Below are 21,899 nucleotides of genomic sequence, written 5' to 3' on the forward strand. Positions count from 1 at the left end.
CCCCCTCCACCCCGCCATAATATGTAATAACAAAACATGAAGCTACAAGGTTGCATTTGGTTTTAGGAAATAGTTAAAAGTACATATCTGACCCCAATCCTGAGGTCTCGGAGGCCCTCTATTTCAGGAATGATGTTGAAGCACTCAGTCAAATCAAACAAGAGATGCACAAAAGTCTGAAATCTGGATGGGCTGGGAATAACTTCAATGGGATGGTGGTGTGTGTGTGTGTGTATGTATGTATGTATGTATGTATATGTAGGCTGGGGGTGGTGTTTAGTTTTGTTCTCATTTACATTCTGGTCTGGTATAGGAAAGTTTCAACAATAGTTAGAGGAGTAAAACTGTGTTGTGTTCTTGTTTAAAATTGGATATTTCCCCTAGTCCCAGTTCTAGTTCTTCTAATTAAAGTGCTCAGAAAGTAGGATTAAGTAGCAATCACCTCAGAAAGCAAGATTTGGCAGGCACTTTAATTCTGTGATACCTACAGACAACCACAAAAGGTTCTGAGATTTTTCTGGACCTGACATCTAGGGCCCGGGCTTTGCCAATGTCACTGCCTGTCTCTCAAGTTCACCCACCACTCACATATCTAGCATACCTAGGTACAAAGAACCAACTGAGGGGGAGACTTGGTATTTTCCAGAATTCAGGAAATTGAATTATCCACATAGGAAATATCACAGAGTAAACAATCCGACTGCTTTTTTTAATTAAAATATTCTGAAATAAAGATTAGGCTGTCAATGCCTTCTTTTATAAAGTGACAGGAATTTTCTGCAAGGATAAAAATCACATGTTTATATGGTTATCATGTTTTTTTCCAAGTCCAAATATGTAAGTGTGAGAGAAGGCAGCTCAAATCCTACAGAATTCATGGAAGGCATTAAAATCAATTGTGTGCAATTTGTGCTGATTTCAATGAATGACGGACAGTGATGGAGAACAGGGAGAGGCACCTTCCCAAAAGGGAGGTCTGTGAATTACCATTTAAAATTAGTTATGATTCCAGCCCTCAGCCCCTCAGCATTAGGCTGCGAAATATTAGCCTCCAGAGGGTAAAGATTTAAGCATCCTTTCCTGAACTTCCTCTTTCCTCCCAGTGATAACCCTTGTATTCCCTGTTTGTTTTACTTGTAAATCACATCTCGCTACAGGGGAGTTCAAAGTTTTAGCATGTTAGTTTTGGGATACAGTATCCAACCATTTTCTTGCTTTAGCTAGAACATCACTCTTTAACACCATATCAGTCTCTCTGGAAGAATAACATTGTCTTTATGCAAAGTCTGAAGTTAAACGTCAAACTTTGTGATATATTGTTTTAAATGGACTGAATTCTTCCTTTCAGCCTTATCATGCTTTCCTCTCTGCTGTGAAATGGATAATGACTGAACTTGTCTTGTAAGTATAATGTGCTGAATTTAGGGAAAAGTATTATTTTGGGGGGTTATGAAGTGCATTCATTGGTTTTTCACTTTCAATAATCATTAGATTCACGAAACTGACATAGCTTCGTCAAACATTTCAAAATATTGAATATCAAGACCTCCCCAAAATCACCTTTCATTAAGTTATACATGATCACTCCTTTTGCCCCTTATGTCATTGTTTAGCAGAGTAACAGCTTGCAGTACACAAACTGAATTTATTTATTGTGGTTACTGTTAAATTTAACATGGATGTCTGGCTGTTTTTAATGCAGCCTGGGTGGGCTGTGGTCAGAACACACTGCTGCGGCTGTCCACTGTTACTCGGGTGTCTCCATTCATGTGGGAGTGAGGGCTGGTGTGGGCATCAGCCAGGGCTGGGGCTTTTCTCAGGTGTGATTTAATTATGGTCCTCTTTGGAGGATGCTGGATGCTTTTGTGACTTTAGTCAGTCTTGAAATGGCTGGAAGTCAAGATGAAGGACTTGACTTCCAGACCTGATATTGGACACATTACTGGAACACTATCACACATATAGGAAGAATTTCATGGATAAACATGTCAACCAGATCGACTGTTACACCAACTCCTCTTTTCCCCAGCCCAAGGTTTTGATTCTGTGAGGTTAAGGTAGATTCCTTGTGATTGAATAAGTAGACATGTCTTTTTTTTTTTTGCTTTAATGTAACCTATATTAATTTAACAAAGCTTATAAATTAGGCAATATTTTCTCTATATTGATAAGAGACAGAAAGCACACTAACAGCTAATAGGATTTTGAATGGAAGCTGGAAGAGATGTTAGCCATGAACCTGAAAAATAACTGGATTTGATCCATCTCTATTCATTTGGAGGAAGATTAATATTATTTTTCCATTCATTAATAGCAGTCCAAGTTTTATTTTTTTTCTAAAGTTAGACTGTGGCATAGTTTCAAGAAGGACCCCAGCCCCCATACCCAGGCATTGGTTACACAAGTTCAAGTTGCTGTATAAATATTGAAAGCATCCTTCATTACTGCAGACCATAGTCAGGGTAGAGAATATTTATATTTCTGAATCTAGACAGGACAGACCTTTTAAAAATTGACTGTTTATTGTGGAATCAAATTAGGTGGTGAAAATTGAAGGAAGATCAATCAATACAATAGAGAAAAGGGATCAGGGAAGGGAAGAGAAAGGGGAAATACTAAATAGTAATACCAAATTATATTGGTATACTGTGTGCATGCAAAATGAACAAATCCCACCATTTATGTACAACTATAATGCACCAATAAAAATGTGGAAAGAAAAGTGAATAATAAGTTGATAATAACCAGACAAATATTGCTGTCCACACAGCAGGATTTCTCAATTAGAAGGTCTTGTGTCTAGGTAAACCTGCCTCAGGGTTGGGCTGGCACTGAGGATAAAGTAGCCTTTCATAGAAAGAGCCAGGTGGAAATGCAGTGGGCATTCCATCAGCCCTGTATGTCTCCCAAGTGTGGTGGTATTCTTTCAAATGAGGTAAGCAATGTTAAATACCAGAATGTCACTGTTGTAATCAGAGGACCAGTGACCAAGTAACACTGGGCTTTTCCTCCGTCTGTCTAGGTTTCTGGTGGAATTTAACCTCTGCAGTTGGTGGCATTCGGATATGACAGCTAAAGGTAAGCCACAGCTGGTTTCTATTTCCTGGGCAGAGTGATAAACCCTGGATTCACTGGTTACTTTTCATCAGGAACAGGCTGCTTCATATGAAACTACCTGGGACAAAGTGACAATTTTTTCAGCTGGCAGCAAAAAGCCATTCTTTGTGCTCAATGCTGCAATGTCCATTTGGACACAAAATTCCACAGGCTTCATGCTGCCTGGGCTTGGACCTTTCCAAGTCACACATTGCACAGGTAAAATTTTCAGAAAGCTTGTAGATAGGACCAAAATCCAAGGGAGATAGATCCATCGCCTCTGTCCCAGGATGAGTGAATTGATAACCATCCTATTTTTATCACTACCCTCATCAAACTTCAATATCATTGCAATATTCTCCCTGCTTAAAAAAAAAGCCTTTGATTTGGGTAGTAGTCAATAGAGACCTTCTGAAGGCATGCCCTGTAGAGTTAGGCTTGCAAGGGTAGAGGCTGTCCTTTGGCAAATTACCTGATCTCAAGGCTCAATTGTTTCATAGTAAGCACAATGGGAAGAATAACATTGATTTGGGGGGAGCATGCAAATTGTGTATTCAGTAAGTGGTATATATGTGTATTAAGAATTGTAATGCAAAAAACAGAGTACATGTATAAAGGCATGAATTGGAGTAAACATACTTTATATACATAGATATGAAAAATTGTGCTCTATGTGTGTAATAAGAATTGTAATGCATTCCACTATTGTGTACTCAAAAAAAAATAAAATCAATGAAAGATGAAGGAAAAAAATCATGTAGGCAGACCACAGTAACTGGAATCTAATGTGATAGTTGCAATTTCTGATAGATGATTATCTACAAAACCAGCACTCTGCAACAAGCTGTGCATAGTGGGTACTAAATCTTTGATATTAAAGACCCTCACATCTTTTTTGTGCCAGGGATGACCCTTGAAGTCCCTTGCCTCTCCCTGCTGGGCTGATGCCAGTTTGAAAGCAATGAGTTCCCATAATCCCACTCCTAGGAATTTAGTCTAAGGAAATGGGTTAATAACCAAGGTTCCTATGATAGGATGATCAACAACAGGAAATTTGATTGCAAGTGATGGTAATTCTTTGTTTTAAAAATATATATATATATATATATATATATATATATATATATATATATATATATTTTTAGTTGTTGATGGACCTTTATTTATTTGTATGTGGTGCTGAGAATCAAACTCAGTACTTCACGCATGCTGGGCAAGCACATTAAAACTGAGCCACAACCCCAGCCTCAAATTCTTTAATATTTAACAGTAAGGGTATTTTAAAATAAATTACAATCCATCCACAGAAAGACACATTGTGCCATTTCTGCAAACTTTTTTTAGGGGGGCAAGGGGAGAAAACCCAGGGGTGCTTAACCACTGAGCTACATCCCTAGGCCCTTTTTTTTTTTTCCCCTTTTGTATTTTGAGATAAGGTCTTGCTAAGTTGCTTAGGGCCTCACGAAGTTGCTGAGGCTGGCTTTGAACTTAGGATCCTCCTGTCTCAGTCTCCCTAGCTGCTGGGATTACAGGTGTGTGCCACTGCACCCAGGCTACAAACTTCTATTAAGTAAAATGCTTATGTAGCTAGGCACCATAATGCTGACCTGTAGTCCTGGATAATTAGGAGACTGAGGCAAGTGGATGATTTGAACACAGAATTTCAAGGCCAACCTGGATAAAATAAGACCCTGTTCCCCTGTACCTTTTCCCCAAAAGTCACAAAATTAAGTAATGTAACAAAAACCAAGGATCAAAACTGTGTATACATTGAAAAGTTGTCTAATGGTGGTAGGAAGGAGAATGTGATGTTAAAATGGGGTCAGTCATTAGTTTAGCAAATACGGAGAATCCAAATGAGTTAGGATGATTCCCATTTCTCAAATTTTTACCTATAGTATGAATGTGCCTTTGTTTAAAATTGCCCATAATTTGGGGAAAAAAAGATGAGAGAGGTGGTGTTAAGAGGAATAATGGGATGCTTTTAGTAGTTCTTTTTTTTTTTTTCTATCTTTGGGAAGCTTTTAAATGAGACCCTTAACAGATCATCTTACTTCACTACCAGACCATGAGACCTTCTTCCCATAGACTAGAAAGACCTTATCTAGTAATGACATGACTGTCATATGGGATACAGAGTGCATGAGCCTTTCCAGAGCTGGAAATACCTTTCAAATTACCTTCAAACCCCTTCAACACACCTGACATGTGGACACTGCTAGAATTTATCACCAAACCTCTCTGAAACACCTAAGTCATACAGATGAATACATAAATGACAGATACCTAGGGGACTGGGACCTAAGCCAACCCTGCAACTTGGATAATGAGAATCACATCTTCCCTCCTTTGAGCCCAGGGATGAGCCAAGTACTGCACATGATTTGACTCTTCAGTCCCATAGACTCTGCTAGGCACAAATATCAGTTTATCCATCTGCAAGGCTGCTATCAGAATATCTTATTCAAAGTAAACATAAATCCTAAACCCAGTGTAGGGAGAGGTTTCAGGCACACTAACGATATTGACTTGCATGATTTCTTCCTTCTAAATTCCCCATTCTTTCACTAGATAAAGACCCCGAGCTGAGACATACATCTTTGCCTTCGCTAAAAATAGAATCCATAATTATACTGTTTATCTGCTTCATTTCCTTAATGAAGGGGACTGTGGAAGCCCATTTCTGCTTGATTATCACAAAGGTATCATTTGGGTGAAGTTGTACAAAGAATGGGGCTTGCTGGCACCCAGTTATGAATGGCGCTGCATTCAGAGACAAAAGAGGAGGAAGGCTTATTCAAATGACAAATCTATTCATTCCCAATTGTGGGCACATAATTACTGTGAACCCGAGTCAGTTGTTCTCATCGGGGGGACATTTGTTGCTAAGGGAAAATTAAAGAAATTCAATTGTATGGATGTTCTATTGGATGCACCAGTGGTAGTAAGTAGTAGGTCATCTTTAGATACATAGCCATACAGGGGTGGGAGGCAGAGGAGTGTGATGGCAAAGAGTTGGCTCTAGGAGTTGACTGCTCAGGCTTACAGCTGGAGTCTGCCATACAAGGCATTGTGACTTTGGTGAGCACCTTAATTTCTCTGAGCTTGATTTTTTTTTTTTTTTTTTTTTTTTTGCAAAATGGGATAGCAGAGTCTTTCTCACTCTGTAGTGATGAGGATTCATTCATACAAATAGGCTAGCACAGTCTTGGGCATGTAGTAAGCACTTAGTGAGTAATGGCTGTTGAAGGCATTGGCAGTTAAGTAAATGGTGGATTAGGGGTGTAGCTCAGTGGTAGAGCCTTAACCTAGCATTGCATGAGGTCCTGGGTTCCATCCCCAGCACTGAGAAGAAAAATGTTAAATGATGATCATGGTGAGTTGCTCTCTGGGACTTGAAATAGGCTGTGTGGTTTCCAAACCTCAGTGGAAGCTTCTGGGAAAAGAAGTAACCAGCCTCGCTGAGCACTGTGATCCATGTGTATTATGAGTTTTCAATGCAGAGAGTGAAAATGGTACCCAATAGATGGCTGGCAGCCTTGGTTATTGGTTTGAAATTCCACAGATGAATAAGCTGTAGTGCCTGCAAAGAGGTATTGTGTTTTCCATAGTACTCTAGGCAAAAAGAGGTTCGTGTTATTTAGATTAAATGTGGGCATGGTTTTATATGATAACTTGCACAGTTCCCAAAAGCACATTCAAATAATTGTTAGCCCAATCTGTAGTCCATGCTGCAAACAGATTCAACAGTTTATCACCACATCAGTATGGGTACCCTACAATTGTCAAAGGACAAAAAATTTAATCTCCAAAAAGAATTGGAGACAAATGGGCTTTGCCACTGAGTGTGTTGGACTCATTCCATTGTAACTGGGCCCAGACAATTAGGATGAGAGATGGTAAAATTACCAGGCTTATTTAAATCACGTATGCTGCCTATCTCTGTCTGCTCCCAAGGTCCTTTCTTTCACTGGCCCGACTTCACAAAGCAGTGCAAGGGGTACATGCTGCAGCCAGACCAAGTTTAAGTTCTAGCTCTGCTACATACTCAGTGGGTAAACTTGGGCTATTTAGTCTAGTTGTCTTGCCTCCATCTATGATCTATAAGCATAGATAAAAATTGTTGAACTGTTTATTTTTTTAATTTTGCCATGTTTTACTGTTAAATTAATTAATACATACAAAGCAGAACAACATCCAGCACAGAGCCACTTTAGAATAAACTTAAGATATTATGAGGTGTTTCTATGCCACTGGCAGATGGGACACTTGTAATCTATTTTATGGTATACTTGATCTTCATCTCATTTTTTTCCATCTTTTTTTTTGTTTAAATTCATTCTAATTATACATGAAAGTAGAATGCATTTTGACACATCATACATAAATGGAGTATAATTTCTAGTACATGTAGAATCACATTGGTCATGTAATCATATATATACACACACACACACACATACACATCCCTTCCCTCCCATTATTTTAACTCAAGTTAAAATAGACTTTAAAAATGAAGCATCCTAAATTAAAAGTCAGAATATTTTGACAAGGAAGTTCATATTTAGAATGAACTGAAAAGAAAATATTATCCAATCATAGACAAATATTATGAAGTTGGTATTTGGCTTCCCTTAACTGGAAGGTGAGGAGAATAAATGAAAGAAATGAAAATTAAAGGTGGTCTTAAGAAAGAAGGTGGGGGAAACCCTAGTATCCAGCAATGGCACACTCCATGAAACGGGGGCATTGAAGAAGGAACTGAGAAAAATGAGGTTCCCTTGGGCTGGGGATGTGGCTCAAGCGGTAGCGCGCTCGCCTGGCATGCGTGCGGCCCGGGTTCGATCCTCAGCACCACATACCAACAAAGATGTTGTGTCTGCCGAGAACTAAAAAATATTAAAAAATTCTCAAAAAAAAAAATGAGGTTCCCACCTAGATCTGTGTGGTGACATGGGCCTGGGCTGTGGAAAGTCCCATCACCTTTCATCTGAAAGGCAGGCTGTTTGTCACAGGGGACTGAAATTCTTACATTTTCTTTGTCCACTTTATGGCTTGAAAAAGCCCATTCAGGAGAGTCGTCAGCATGTTCAGCAAGCATTTAAAGACATTTCAGTGGGCCAGCTCTGCAGGGCATAGGGAGACTTGTCTGGGACTTGTTACCCTCAGAAGAGTAGCAGCCACCAGAACTGTACACCCAATGGAATGGGGAGGCACCACCTGCTTGAAATGTCTAACCATAAAGGGGGCTCAGAAAGGTTGGAACCAAAATTTTGACTAGCTTGAGTATAAGAAATAATAAGCTAATAAAACCTTTTAAGAAAGTTGTTTTGATCGTTGACACCTATTTCACTTAACCATTTTCACAGACCTGTTTGCCTACCAGGCTTTGAGTTCCCCACCATTCTAAAGGGCATTTGCAGTTATTAGTTTTGCTTTAGGAGCATGTTTTCATGAAGCACATACTCTTAAATAGTATTTGTGATGTGCTATCTGCTTTCCCTGTATTCTCTGGTTTGCAAACAATCACGTTAATAAATGCTCTTATTCCCATTTTATAGATGATGGCACTAAGGTATAGAAAGTTTTAAAAACTCTGCTTGGGGGGGCTTGGGTTGTGGCTTAGTGGTAGCGCACTTGTCTGGCATGTGTGAGGCACTAGGTTTGATCCTCAGCACCACATAAAATAAAGGTATTGTTTCCATCTACCAAAAAAAAAAAAAAAAAAAAAACCTGCTTGGTGCTGCACAGCAGTGGCAGGATTCACAACCCCTGGAGTCTGTGCCCTTAGCTACTACACAATTATCCCAGCTTCTGGCACGGAGAGGGTAACACTTGCTAATGATGAGCATTTCAAGAAGGCTGTGTGTCAAAGTGGGTGTGTCTCATTTTGTAAGAATGATACATACTTATTCCTTAGAATGAGCCTGTGAGGTTGCTATAGGCATCTCCTTTTCATGTTGGTGATCGGCTCCTGAAATCACACATCTTGGACAAAGCAGCTGAATAAGTCTACTTCTCTTAAGAAAAATTACAATGTACGGTGCATGGGCGCCAAACAATTTCCTTACATTAAGCAAAGCTCTGTGAAAAAAGCCTATTGCAAGAAACGATCCTGTGAGGATGTTCAGCAAGCATTTAGTGACCCTTCACTGGGCCAGCACTGCAGGGAAACAGTGTCTGGGACTTGTCCTTCAGGATAGTAGCAGTCACCAGCACCATACACTCAATAGAACAAGGAGGCAGAACAGTTTCCTGATCAACCAGTTATCTAATTGGTGGTGACTAGTGGTTTTACAGGCCATCACATGGATGGCTCTGAGTCTGTAGCAGCCCAAGTGGACAGTCTACAGTGGTTCTGACATCCACCAGGTGCCCTTGGAATATAACTTGAGATGTTGTATTCTGCATACGGCTTTGTTAAAATCCTATTGAGATCTGGAATTGCAAATAAATCCTTTTTCTGTGTATGCACCAGCCAAAAACTTTGTACAAAGATTGGTTATTGGAGACCTACAAGAATTCTATTTGGAAAAATGCTGATAGTTAGACCTCCAATGACGTTTCCAGATACTAGCATCCCCATTTTACAGATGAGAATACTGAGGATTTCCTAAAGTAGCAGAGCAGGGATTTGTTCTCCTAACCTTTTATGCAAGAGCTATCACTCTTAACCACTATGCTATGGTATCAATTGACATTGTTTGAATGTCACAGTGGCTTCATTAGAATGCGTATCTATGTCTTGTTATTATCATGACACTTAGCACTTAAGTTCAAGGTGCTGTATTACAAACTCAACATGTATTGTTTTTACTTCTGACCCCAGCCTCAGAGAGAATTTTATTATCTCCAGTTTACAAATAAGAAAACCAAGACTTAAGAGTTTGGATCTTGTCCACTGGATATAATTTGTCTAAATAATTCAATCAGCCATCAAACCTTTACAGAACGCCTCCTATGTGCTCATCCATGTACCAGGGCTATTTAGTACTTTAAAACTGACATGGTATATTATTGGACGGGGGACTTCATAATAGTAGGATTTGGTTCGTGGCTGCGCTTCAAAGACATTACGTATTTTACTATTTCATATTTCAATTTTCTTTCTATAGTAAAGCCATGCAATTGTATCATGACCTTTGTCTCACCCTAAATAATATGGTATAACTTACATTTTATATATTTGTTCAGATCTACATATGTGGTGTTGCTAAGTTTGAGTCTGAGGTCAGAGACCCAGGGAGTGATGCTGTCCCAGTAAGTAGAATTCTTGGGATGCATAAATGATAGCTGATCAAGCCAGCACAACGGCTTGAGGAATTATAGCTTATAGAGTTGCTTGGCAGATGAAATCGCCTGACTAATTAGAAAATAATGCATTATGCTGTGCCTAGAAAAATCACAGAGCAGCAGAGACGGAACTGCCTTCTGAATTTCTGTGGGCTGCCAGTCACAATATTGAGTCTGTGCATTGCATTCTTAAATTTTTTTCCCCCCTGTTCCCCTTCTCCTTTACAGCCCAGAAATTAAAACAGACCTTGGAGCCTTGTGATACTGAATATCCAGCATTTGTCTCTGAGCGAACTATCAAGGAGACTACTGGGAATATTGTTTGTGAAGACTGCTCCAAGTAAGCTATACCCAGCTCTACTTCTCCTCCTCTGCACCCCTTTCCCTATCTACTGTAAGTGTCTAGGATTTTCTAGGATGGGCCAATGAGATGCACAGATCCAGTTACACTGAGCAGGCAACATGGCTGCTCTCTTCTCTGAGGGATGTATTTCTATCAGTTTGGAAGAAATGCCACTCGGTTTTATTAGATCATTTTGAGGTTGAGACACATTCAAAGTGTGTGACAAATCATCCTGGAATAAGGGAGAATTTTTTAGTCCAGTTTGTTGATGTTGGGAGAAAGTCCTAATTGATGTTTTCCCAAAGGAGAGTTGGCAGTTTCGGCTGCTAGTTGGAGGAATGATCTTGGGTACCTTTATTGAAGGCTCCAGGCTCTGAGATAGACCACATCTGTGATGAAAATGTTTTTTTCAGAGTTTAGTGTGCATTTTCATCTGCTAATGAAATTGGGTGTCTTTTAACAGTTTTATTGGTCATTTAGGAGTTTTGACCTTCTCATTCCTGTTGAGTTCCCTACTAGGTGGTTGGATCCATTCTTAATGATTTGGGTGCTTCCTATGTAGCAGATACCATTTCTTTACGGTTATGTACCTTGTACATATGTCTTTCCTATTCCTTGGTCTGACTCATCACTTTAAAAAAATGTATTGGTTCCTCTTATTTATACATGACAATAGAAATTATTTGATGAAATCATACAAGCATAGGATATATCTTATTCTAATTAGGATTCCATTCTTGTGGGTGGGCACCATGATGGGGTGCTATGAATGAATGTCTCTTGATGCATTTTTCTTGTATTATAATACTAATTTCTTCTGATTGGTGTTTTTCATGCCCTAAATTCCTCTCTGCTCTAATATCAAAATTACATTCTTACATTTTTATTCTTAAGACTTGAATGTGATGCTTTTTCATATGAACTTTAGTCCCTCTGGAATTCCGTGTGTGGTATGAGGAAGGGTTTTGATTCATTTCTTTGTCATGTAATCAACCTGTTAACCTGCATTGTGTGTGTGCCAGTGCACACGTTGCTAAACATTGAATCCAGCAGCTCCTACATATTAGGAAAGTATTCTTTTAACTTGCACTTTTTGTTGAATAGTCTTTATTTTCCCTTCAGTTTGTATAATGACATCTATGTCCTTTCTATATACATGTGTTTCCAGATTTTAAGGTTTCACAATACTATGTACATATAACTTCTTAATTATTATGGCTTTATAAGAGAATACATACCCTTATTCCTCTTCTAGTCTTGGCCATTCTTGGTTCTTTATTCTTCCATATTATTTTTAGAATTGGCTTGCAAATTTCCTTGAATTCTGCTAGGGTTTTCATTAAAATTGCTGTAGCTTATAGAGAAAATTAAAGACAGTCACTACTTTTATGATACTGGAATTTCCCATTCATAAACTAAACACATTTATCTTTTTCTGAGCCTTTTAGTACACTTATATATCTAATATAAATAAAATTTTAAATCTAGTTTTTGTAGGAGGAATATATTTAAAACTCCTTTTGTGTATAATGCTCGACTCTGAGAACATCATTGATTTCTGTGCATTGAATATGTTGCCAACAGATTGCTAAATGCACTGTAGATCTAGTAGTTTGTGTAGATTCTGTTGGGCTTTTAACATACACAGTAATTTTTGTAAAAAGTTTCCTGTATTATCTTTTTTCCAAAGGTAATAATATTTTTTATTTATATATGACAGCAGAATGCATTACAATTCTTATTACACATATCTTGATGTTAATTATTACTTGGTGTTTTACTGCACTAGACTTATGATATATTGTTGCATAGAAGCAATCAGAGTAGGTGACTATGACTCATTCCAAATGTAAAGGAATTGCTTCTAATAGGTTCTGTTAGGTAGGATGTTTCTTAGTTTTTTTTAAATTATGGTGAAATATAAAAGAAATTACTATTTTAACTGTTTTTAAGTATACAATGCAGGTGCATCTGTGTAACCCTAGCTATTATCCCTTTCTAGAACTGCTATGGCTTTGGGTAGTTAGCCATTTTGGGGGGTTAAAAAAACCTTTTATCAGACTTCTTGTTGTTATGGTTATTGCTGAAGCCCAATTGGATGTTGAATTTTATCAAAAATGTTTTCTATATTCATTTTTTTGGGGGGGAGGGGCAGGTACAGGAGATTGAACCCAGAGGCACTTAACCACTGAAGTACCTCTCCAGCCCCCTTTTTATGTATTTTATTTAGAAACAGGGTCTTGCTGAGTTATGGAGGCTGGCTCTGAACTCACAATCCTCCTACCTCAGCCTCCTGAACCACTTGGATTATACGCATGCTCCATGCACCTGGTCTAAATTCACTTTTATTTTATTGTGGTGCTAGAGATTGAACTGAGGGCCTTGATCATGCTGGGCAAGTGCTCTCACTGAACTGCATTCCCAGCCCTCTATATTCATTATTAAAATAATGTCTTCTAATATTTCAATGTATTGAGTTACATTGATGAAGTTAAAATTTTTAGCACAAAATGTGTGCATGTCATGATTAAAATAAGCTGCATATAATACACACATTTATGCAGTCATGTGCTGCATAATGACACTGTAGTTGATGCACCAACTATACGATAATATAACTATCTTAGTTAAGAGTATGTTTTGTGATGTTCACACAAAGAAATCACCTGATATAATTCTCAGAACATTTTATTTTTTATTTTCATTTTTTGGGGTACCAGGGATTGAACCTAGGGGTGCTTTTTAACCACTGAGCTATATCCCCAGTGTTTTTTTTTAAATATATATTTTGAGGCGGGGTCTTGCTGAGTTGCTTAGGGCCTCACTAAGTTGCTGGGGTTGGCTTTGAACTCCATGACCCTCCTGCTCAGCCTTGAGCTGCTGGGATTATAGGTGTGCATGACTGTGCCAAGGCTTCTCAGAACATGTTTTAATGTGTGTGTGAAAAAATGCATGACCGTGTGTGCATGTGTGTGCACATGCTATGAGTATCTTTGATAGTAGACAGGTAACCAAATGTGAAAACATAGTAGCTTTCCCAGGATGAAACTGACATTGTCATGATTACTAAAGAATGGCAAAATCATGTCACTAAATTTGTTTTGTTCATATTCATATTGTACTGTGAACTCTTGTATCTATGGTCAAATAGAAGAGTGGCTATATTTTTTCTTATGTATCATTTGACATTATTGCTAAGGCATTTTATTTTCACGAAATTACTTGGGGAGTTTCTATGATATCTATGACATTTCTTGTAAGATAAAATATTAGTTTCCTGTAGGTTTGATAAGACCTGTAAAACTACCAGTGACTGATAGGATTCATGTGTATGTGTAAATTTACAACTGCCAAATTAGTTTCTTGTGCAGTTATATATCTCTGGGTTTTGTTTCTTTTTAAAATGATTTTTTTTGGTATGTGATAATATTTCTTAGTACATTGTCTACATCATCCTCCTTTCCAAGTTTATTGCATGCCATTATACATGGTGTTTACTTTTATTTTAAAATGCTAGCATTTTTGTGACTTTTATCCTTTTTTAAAAAAAATTGTAAACGATACATAAAAACTGTAAATATTTAGGGCCTATCCTGTGATGTTTTAATACATGCATACATTGTATAATGTTCAAATTAGGATAAATGCATCTATCTCCTCAAATATTTATCATTTCTTTGTAGTAAAAAACATTAAAAATCCTTCTAGTCTTTTCGAGAAAAATATACAGTACTCTCTTTTTAAGTTTGCAATTTTTTAATCATTTCTTTCTGTCTTCTTCCCTCCCTTCCCACTGTCCCTCTCAGGAATGCCAAAGAGATTTGTTTTGTCTGTCTCCTATGTTTTGAGTTTACTGGGTTTTTGCATTGTGTTTGATGTTTAGTTTTTTTGTTTTTGTTTTTTTAGTGTGTGTGTGTGTGTGTGTGTGTGTGTGTGCACACATGCAAGTTTCTCTCTGCATTCCAGCCTATCTCCTTCAATTTAACATGGCATTAGAGCAGAATATGCTAAGTGAAGCTAGCCAATCCCTAAAAAACAAATGCCAAATGTCCTCTTTTATATAAGGAGAGCAACTAAGAACAGAGCAGGGAGGAAGAGCATGAGGAAAAGACTAACATTAAACAGAGACGAGTGGTGGGAGGGAAAGGGAGAGAGAAGGGAAATTGTATGGAAATGGAAGGAGACCCTCATTGTTACACAAAATAACATATAAGAGTTTGTGAGGGGAAAGGGGGGAAAAACAAGGGAGAGAATTGAATAATGGCAGATGGGGTAGAGGGGGAAGATGGGAGGGGAGGGGAGGGGGGATAGTAGGGGATAGGAAAGGTAGCAGAATACAACAGTCACTAATATGGCATTATGTAAAAATGTGGATGTGTAACCAATGTGATTCTGCAACTTGTATTTGGGGTAAAAATGGGAGTTCATAACCCACTTGAATCAAATGTATGAAAGATGATATGTCATGAGCTTTGTAATGTTTTGAACAACCAATTAAAAAAATGAAGAAAAAATGCAGGTTTTCATTGTTAACTCTTAATAGTTTTCTAATTTTTGCCACTTTTTTGATCTGTAAATGTTAAAGTGTTCTCAATTTTTTAACTGGATTTTGGGAACACCTCTCTGCCATCCACCCGATTCAGGGATTTGAACCCAGGAGGCACTTTTTACCCCTAAACCCTTTTTTTTTTTTTCCTGAAAAGCGTATGTTTTACTGAGAATAAAATTTTAACATTACAATGGTTACAAAGCATTTTACTATGGAATCCGTCCTTTCCCTTCACTGGTCCCTCAGTTCTAGCTTCACTGGTTTTTTTTTTTTTTTTCCCCTTGGGAGATGATTCTTTTATTTTATTTATTTTTTTTTAATTTATTTTTTTTTATTGTTGGTCATTCAAAACATTACATAGTTCTTAATACATCATATTTCACAGTTTGATTCAAGTGGGTTATGAACTCCGCTTTTACCCCGTATACAGATTGCTGAATCACATCAGTTACCCTTCCATTGATTGACAAATTGCCTTTCTAGTGTCTGATGCATTCTGCTGTCTGTCCTATTCTCTATTATCCCCCCTCCCCTCCCCTCCCCTCCCCTTTTCTCTCTCTACCCCTTCTACTGTAAATCATTTCTTCCATTTGTATTAACTTGTCTTACCCCTCCTTTCCTCTTATATGTCATTTTGTATAACCCTGAGGATCGCCTTCCATCTCCATGCGGTTTCCCTTCTCCCTCCCTTTCCCTCCCACCTCTCATCCCTGTTTAATGTAAATCTTCTTCTCAAACTTTCGTCCCTACCCTGTCCTTGTTTACTCCCCTTATATCAAAGGGGTCATTTGGTATTTATTTTTTAAAGATTGACTAGCTTCACTTAGCATAATCTGCTCTAATGCCATCCATTTCCCTCCAAATTCTATGATTTTGTCATTTCTTAATGCAGAGTAATACTCCATTGTGTATAAATGCCACATTTTTTTTTATCCATTCATCTATTGAAGGGCATCTAGGCTGATTCCACAATCTTGCTATCGTGAATTGTGCTGCTATGAACATCGATGTAGCAGTGTCCCTGTAGCATGCTCTTATTAGGTCTTTGGGGAATAGACCCAGAAGGGGAATAGCTGGGTCAAATGGTGGTTCCATTCCCAGCTTTCCAAGAAATCTCCATACTGCTTTCCAAATTGGCTGCACCAATTTGCAGTCCCACCAGCAATGAACAAGAGTGCCCTTTTCCCCGCATCCTCTCCAGCACTTATTGTTGTTTGACTTTCTAATGGCTGCCAATCTTACTGGGGTGAGATGGTATCTTAGGGTAGTTTTGATTTGCATTTCTCTGACTGCTAGCGATGGTGAGCATTTTTTCATGTACTTATTGATTGATTGTATGTCCTCCTCTGAGAAGTGTCTGTTCAGGTCCTTGGCCCATTTATTAATTGGGTTATTATCTTATTGTCTAATTTTTTGAGTTCTTTGTATATTCTGGTTATTAGGGCTCTATCTGAAGTGTGTGGAGTAAAGATTTGTTCCCAGGATGTAGGCTCCCTGTTTATCTCTCATTGTTTCTTTTGCTGAGAAAAAACTTTTTAGTTTGAGTAAGTCCCATTTGTTGATTCTAGTTGTTAACTTTTGCGCTATGGGTGTCCTATTGAGGAATTTGGAGCCCGATCCCACAGTATGTAGATCATACCCTACTTTTTCTTCTATCAGATGCCGTGTCTCTGATTTAATATCAAGCTCCTTGATCCATTTTGAGTTAACTTTTGTGCATGGCGAGAGATAGGGATTCAGATTCATTTTGATGCAAATGGATTTCCAGTTTTCCCAGCACCATTTGTTGAAGATGCTATCCTTCCTCCATTGCATGCTTTTAGACCCTTTATCAAATATAAGATAGTTGTAGTTTTGTGGGTTGGTTACTGTGTCCTCTATTCTGTACCATTGGTCCACCCGCCTGTTTTGGTACCAGTACCATGCTGTTTTAGTTACTATTGCTCTGTAGTATAGTTTGAAGTCTGGTATCCCTATACCGCCTGATTCACACTTCCTGCTTAGCATTGTTTTTGCTATTCTGGGTCTTTTATTATTCCATATGAATTTCATGATTCTTTTATCTATTTCTACAAGAAATGCTGCTGGGATTTTGATTGGCATTGCGTTAAACTTATAGAGAACTTTTGGTAATATCGCCATCTTGATGATGTTGGTTCTGCCTATCCATGAGCAGGGTATATTTTTCCATCTTCTAAGGTCTTCTTCTATATCTTTCTTTAGGGTTCTGAAATTTTCATTGTATAAATCTTTCACCTCTTTTGTTAGGTTGATTCCCAAGTATTTTATTTTTTGGGGGGATATTGTGAATGGAGTAGTTGTCCTCATTTCTGTTTCAGAGGATTTGTCGCTGATATACAGGAATGCCTTTGATTTATGCGTGTTGATCTTGTATCCTGCCACTTTGCTGAATTCATTTATTAGTTCTAATAGCTTCTTTGTAGACCCTTCTGGGTCTGCTAGGTATAGAATCATATCATCTGCAAATAGTGATAATTTAAGTTCTTCTTTTCCTATTTTTATGCCTTTAATTTCTTTTGTCTGTCTAATTGCTCTGGCCAGTGTTTCGAGGACTATGTTGAACAGAAGTGGTGAGAGAGGGCATCCCTGTCTTGTACCAGATCTTAGAGGGAATGCCTTCAATTTTTCTCCATTCAGAATGATGCTGGCCTGTGGCTTATCATAGATTGCTTTTACAATGTTGAGGTATGATCCTGTTATCCCTAATTTTTCTAGCGTTTTGAACATAAAGGGATGCTGTACTTTGTCGAATGCTTTTTCTGCATCTATTGAGATGATCATATGGTTCTTATTTTTAAGTCTATTGATGTGGTGAATAACATTTATTGATTTCCGTATATTAAACCAGCCTTGCATCCCAGGGATGAATCCTACTTGATCATGATGTATAATTTTTTTGATATGTATTTGAATCCGATTCGCCAGAATTTTATTGAGGATTTTTGCGTCAAGGTTCATTAGAGATATTGGTCTGTAGTTTTCCTTCTTTGTGTCTTTGTCTGGTTTCGGAATCAGGGTGATGTTGGCCTCGTAGAATGAATTTGGAAGTTCTCCCTCTTTTTCTATTTCCTGAAATAGCTTGTAAAGTATTGGTGTTAGTTCCTCTTTAAAGGTTTTGTAAAACTCTGCTGTATACCCATCTGGTCCTGGGCTTTTCTTAGTTGGTAGTCTTTTGATGGTTTCTTCTATTTCCTCTATTGTTATTGGTCTGTTTAGGTTGTCTATATCCTCCTGGCTCAATCTGGGCAGATCATAGGACTCAAGGAATTTATCTATGCCTTCACTATCTTCTATTTTATTGGAGTATAAGGATTCAAAGTAATTTCTGATTATCTTCTGTATTTCTGAAGTGTCTGTTGTGATATTGCCTTTTTCATCCCGTATGCTAGTAATTTGGGTTCTCTCTCTTCTTCTCTTCCTTAGCATGGCTAAGGGTCTGTCAATTTTATTTATTTTTTCAAAGAACCAGCTTTTAGTTTTGTCAATTTTTTCAATTGTTTCTTTTGTTTCAATTTCATTAATTTCAGCTCTGATTTTAATTATTTCTTGCCTTCTTCTTTTGCTGTTGTTTTGCTCTTCTTTTTCTAGGATTTTGAGATGAAGTATGAGATCATTTATTTGTTGGTTTTTTCTTTTTTTTGAGGAATGAACTCCAAGCAATGAATTTTCCTCTTAGAACTGCTTTCAATGTGTCCCATAGATTCCGATATGTTGTGTCTGTGTTTTCAGTTTCATTCCATTATGATCAGATAAGATGCATGGTATTATCTCTACCCCTTTGTATTGTCTAAGAGTTGCCCTGTGACATAGTATATGGTCTATTTTTGAGAAGGTTCCATGTGCTGCTGAGAAAAAAGTATAGCTACTTGATGTTGGGTGGTATAGTCTATATATGTCAATTAAGTCTAGGTTGTTAATTGTGTTATTGAGTTCTATAGTTTCCTTATTTAACTTTTGTTTGGAAGATCTGTCCAGTGGTGAGAGAGGTGTGTTGAAGTCTCCCATGATTATTGTATGGTGGTCTATTAGACTCTTGAACTTGAGAAGAGTTTGCTTGATGAACACAGCTGCACCATAATTTGGGGCATATATATTTATGATTGTTATGTCTTGTTGGTGTATGGTTCCCTTGAGCAGTATAAAGTGTCCTTCTATATCCCTTTTGATTAGCTTTGGCTTGAAATCTATTTTATTAGATATGAGTATGGACACTCCTGCTTGTTTCCGCGGTCCATATGAGTGATATGATTTATCCCAACCTTTCACCTTCAGTCTATGTATATCTTTTCCTATCAAATGCGTCTCCTGTAGACAGCATATTGTTGGGTCTTGTTTTTTGATCCATTCTACTAGCCTGTGTCTCTTAATTGGTGAGTTTAAGCCATTAACATTTAGGGTTATTATTGAGATATGGTTTGTTCTTCTATCCATATTTGTTTATTGATGTTACTAAACCTGATTTGTTATCCTCTTTGACTACTTTCCCCCCTTTACTGTCCTACCTCCCATTGTTGGTTTTCAATGTTATTTTCCATTTCCTCTTCCTGTAATGTTTTGCCAAGGATTTTTTGAAGAGATGGTTTTCTAGCTGCGAATTCTTTTAACTTTTGTTTATCGTGGAAGGTTTTAATTTCATCTTCTAACCTGAAGCTTAATTTCGCCGGATACACGATTCTTGGTTGGAGCCCATTGTCTTTCAGTGTTTGAAATATGTTATTCCAGGATCTTCTAGCTTTCAGAGTCTGTGTTGAGAGATCAGCTGTTATCCTGATTGGTTTACCCCTAAATGTAATCTGCTTTCTTTCTCTTGCAGCTTTTAAAATTCTCTCCTTATTCTGTATGTTGGACATCTTCATTATAATGTGTCTAGGTGTGGATCTCTTATGATTTTGCACATTTGGCGTCCTGTAGGCTTCTAGGATTTGGGATTCTGTCTCATTCTTCAATTCTGGGAAGTTTTCTCGTATTATTTCACTGAATAGACTGTTTATTCCTTTGGAATGGAGCTCTGTGCCTTCCTGTATCCCAATGACTCTTAAGTTTGGTGTTTTGATATTGTCCCATAATTCTTGGATGTTCTGCTCATGGTTTCTTAGCAGACTTGCTGAGCTGTCTATGTTCTTTTCCAGTTGAAATACTTTGTCTTCATTGTCTGATGTTCTCTCTTCTAAGTGATCTACTCTGCTGGTAGTATTCTCAATTGAGTTTTTAAGTTGGTTTATTGTTTCCTGCATTTCTAGAATTTCTATTTGTTTGTTTTTTATTACCTCTATCTCCCTGTGAAATTGATCTTTTACTTCCTGGATTTGTTTGTCAATGTGATCTTTCATTGTCTGATTTTGCTGTCTCATGTCTTCCTTGAGACTCCAGATCATCTGAAGCATATATATCCTGAACTCTTTATCTGATATTCCATCTGTTGCAGCTATTACCTCTTCTAAAGTTGAGTTGACCTGCATTGCTTGTGGTCCTTTCTTTCCTTGTCTTTTCATACTGCTCGCGTTTCTTTCTGCTTGGTGCAACTGTTGTGTTTTTGAAATTTACCCCCTATTTATTTATGTTGCTCTTGTATAGTTGAAAAGTCTCCCTTGCAGGTGCGGGCGGCGGCTGTGCCCCTACTCCAATTGGGGTGACGTGTCTACCACGCTGGCGTCTCTCTGGGCCTGTTCCGGTAGTGGAAGGCGGCTCTGCTCTGTCCCTATTCCAATTGGGGTGTCGTGACTACCATGCTGGCAGGTCGCTGGGCCTGTTCCGGGCGTGGGCGGTGGGCTTGGCTGGCGGGATTCCACCTATGGCAGTCCCTAACCTCCCTGCTTGCTAATTAATGGCTTCTCTGAGGCGCCACGCCTTCTGTAGCTGCGGGGCAGGCCGCGCGAATCAGTTGGCCTGGATCTCCGGGGTCCTGCTGCTGGCTGTTTTGATATTGCAAGCTGTTGGAGAGTGGTGATGTATCCTTCAGCTTTCCCGGATGGTGGCCGCTGACTGCCTGGATGGAGTGTCTGCTGTGGGGGATGGGACGGGACTGTACTGCTTCCTTCCCCTTCTGAAATCCCGTACTCGGCCCAAGGGTCCGTGTGGGCTTGGCTGGCGGGATTCCACCTAATGGCAGTCCCTAACCTCCCTGCTTGCTAATTAATGGCTTCACTGAGGCGCTACACCTTCTGTAGCCACAGGGCAGGCCGCGCGAATCAGTTGGCCTGGATCTCCCGGGTCCTGCTGTAGGCTGTTGCGATCCCTGGCACTCTATCACTTTGATTTTTTTCTGCTTGCCCCTCCCCCAGCGCTGGCTAGCCAGGTTTCGTTTTGGCTGCTACTGGGAGGAGGGGTTGGAGGTCAGGTGTCTCTAGTTTCCCCCTAGTCTTTATGGAGGCTCAGCTTGATACTCCCTCTCCCGGCAAGCCTAGGAGAGATTTTATGCGAATTCCCGCTGTCTGGGGGGTGAGCTGAATGACACCAACCTGTTTGGATGTTGCACTCTGAAGGAGAGTGGCGGTGTATCCTTCAGCTTTCCCGGATGGTGGCCGCTGACTGCCTCGGTGGAGTGTCCGCTGTGGGGGATGGGACTGTACCGCTTCCTTCCCCTTCTGAGATCCCGTG

At 38.8% G+C, this 21,899-nt stretch overlaps 1 protein-coding gene across 1 annotated transcript in view; it reads left to right on the forward strand.

The window, feature by feature from the left end:
• The window catches only part of Cacna2d3 (calcium voltage-gated channel auxiliary subunit alpha2delta 3), an 882,565-nt gene that overhangs the window by 806,944 nt on the left and 53,722 nt on the right, over positions 1–21,899 (forward strand). Inside the window, exons 33-35 of the mRNA XM_026388626.2 lie at positions 1,349–1,401; positions 3,023–3,078; positions 10,618–10,729. Coding sequence (XP_026244411.1) covers positions 1,349–1,401; positions 3,023–3,078; positions 10,618–10,729 — 221 coding nt within the window. The remainder of the gene's footprint in view (positions 1–1,348; positions 1,402–3,022; positions 3,079–10,617; positions 10,730–21,899) is intronic.

Source organism: Urocitellus parryii, chromosome 3 (genome assembly GCF_045843805.1).
Source record: "Urocitellus parryii isolate mUroPar1 chromosome 3, mUroPar1.hap1, whole genome shotgun sequence".
Classification (NCBI taxonomy): Eukaryota; Metazoa; Chordata; class Mammalia; order Rodentia; family Sciuridae; genus Urocitellus; species Urocitellus parryii.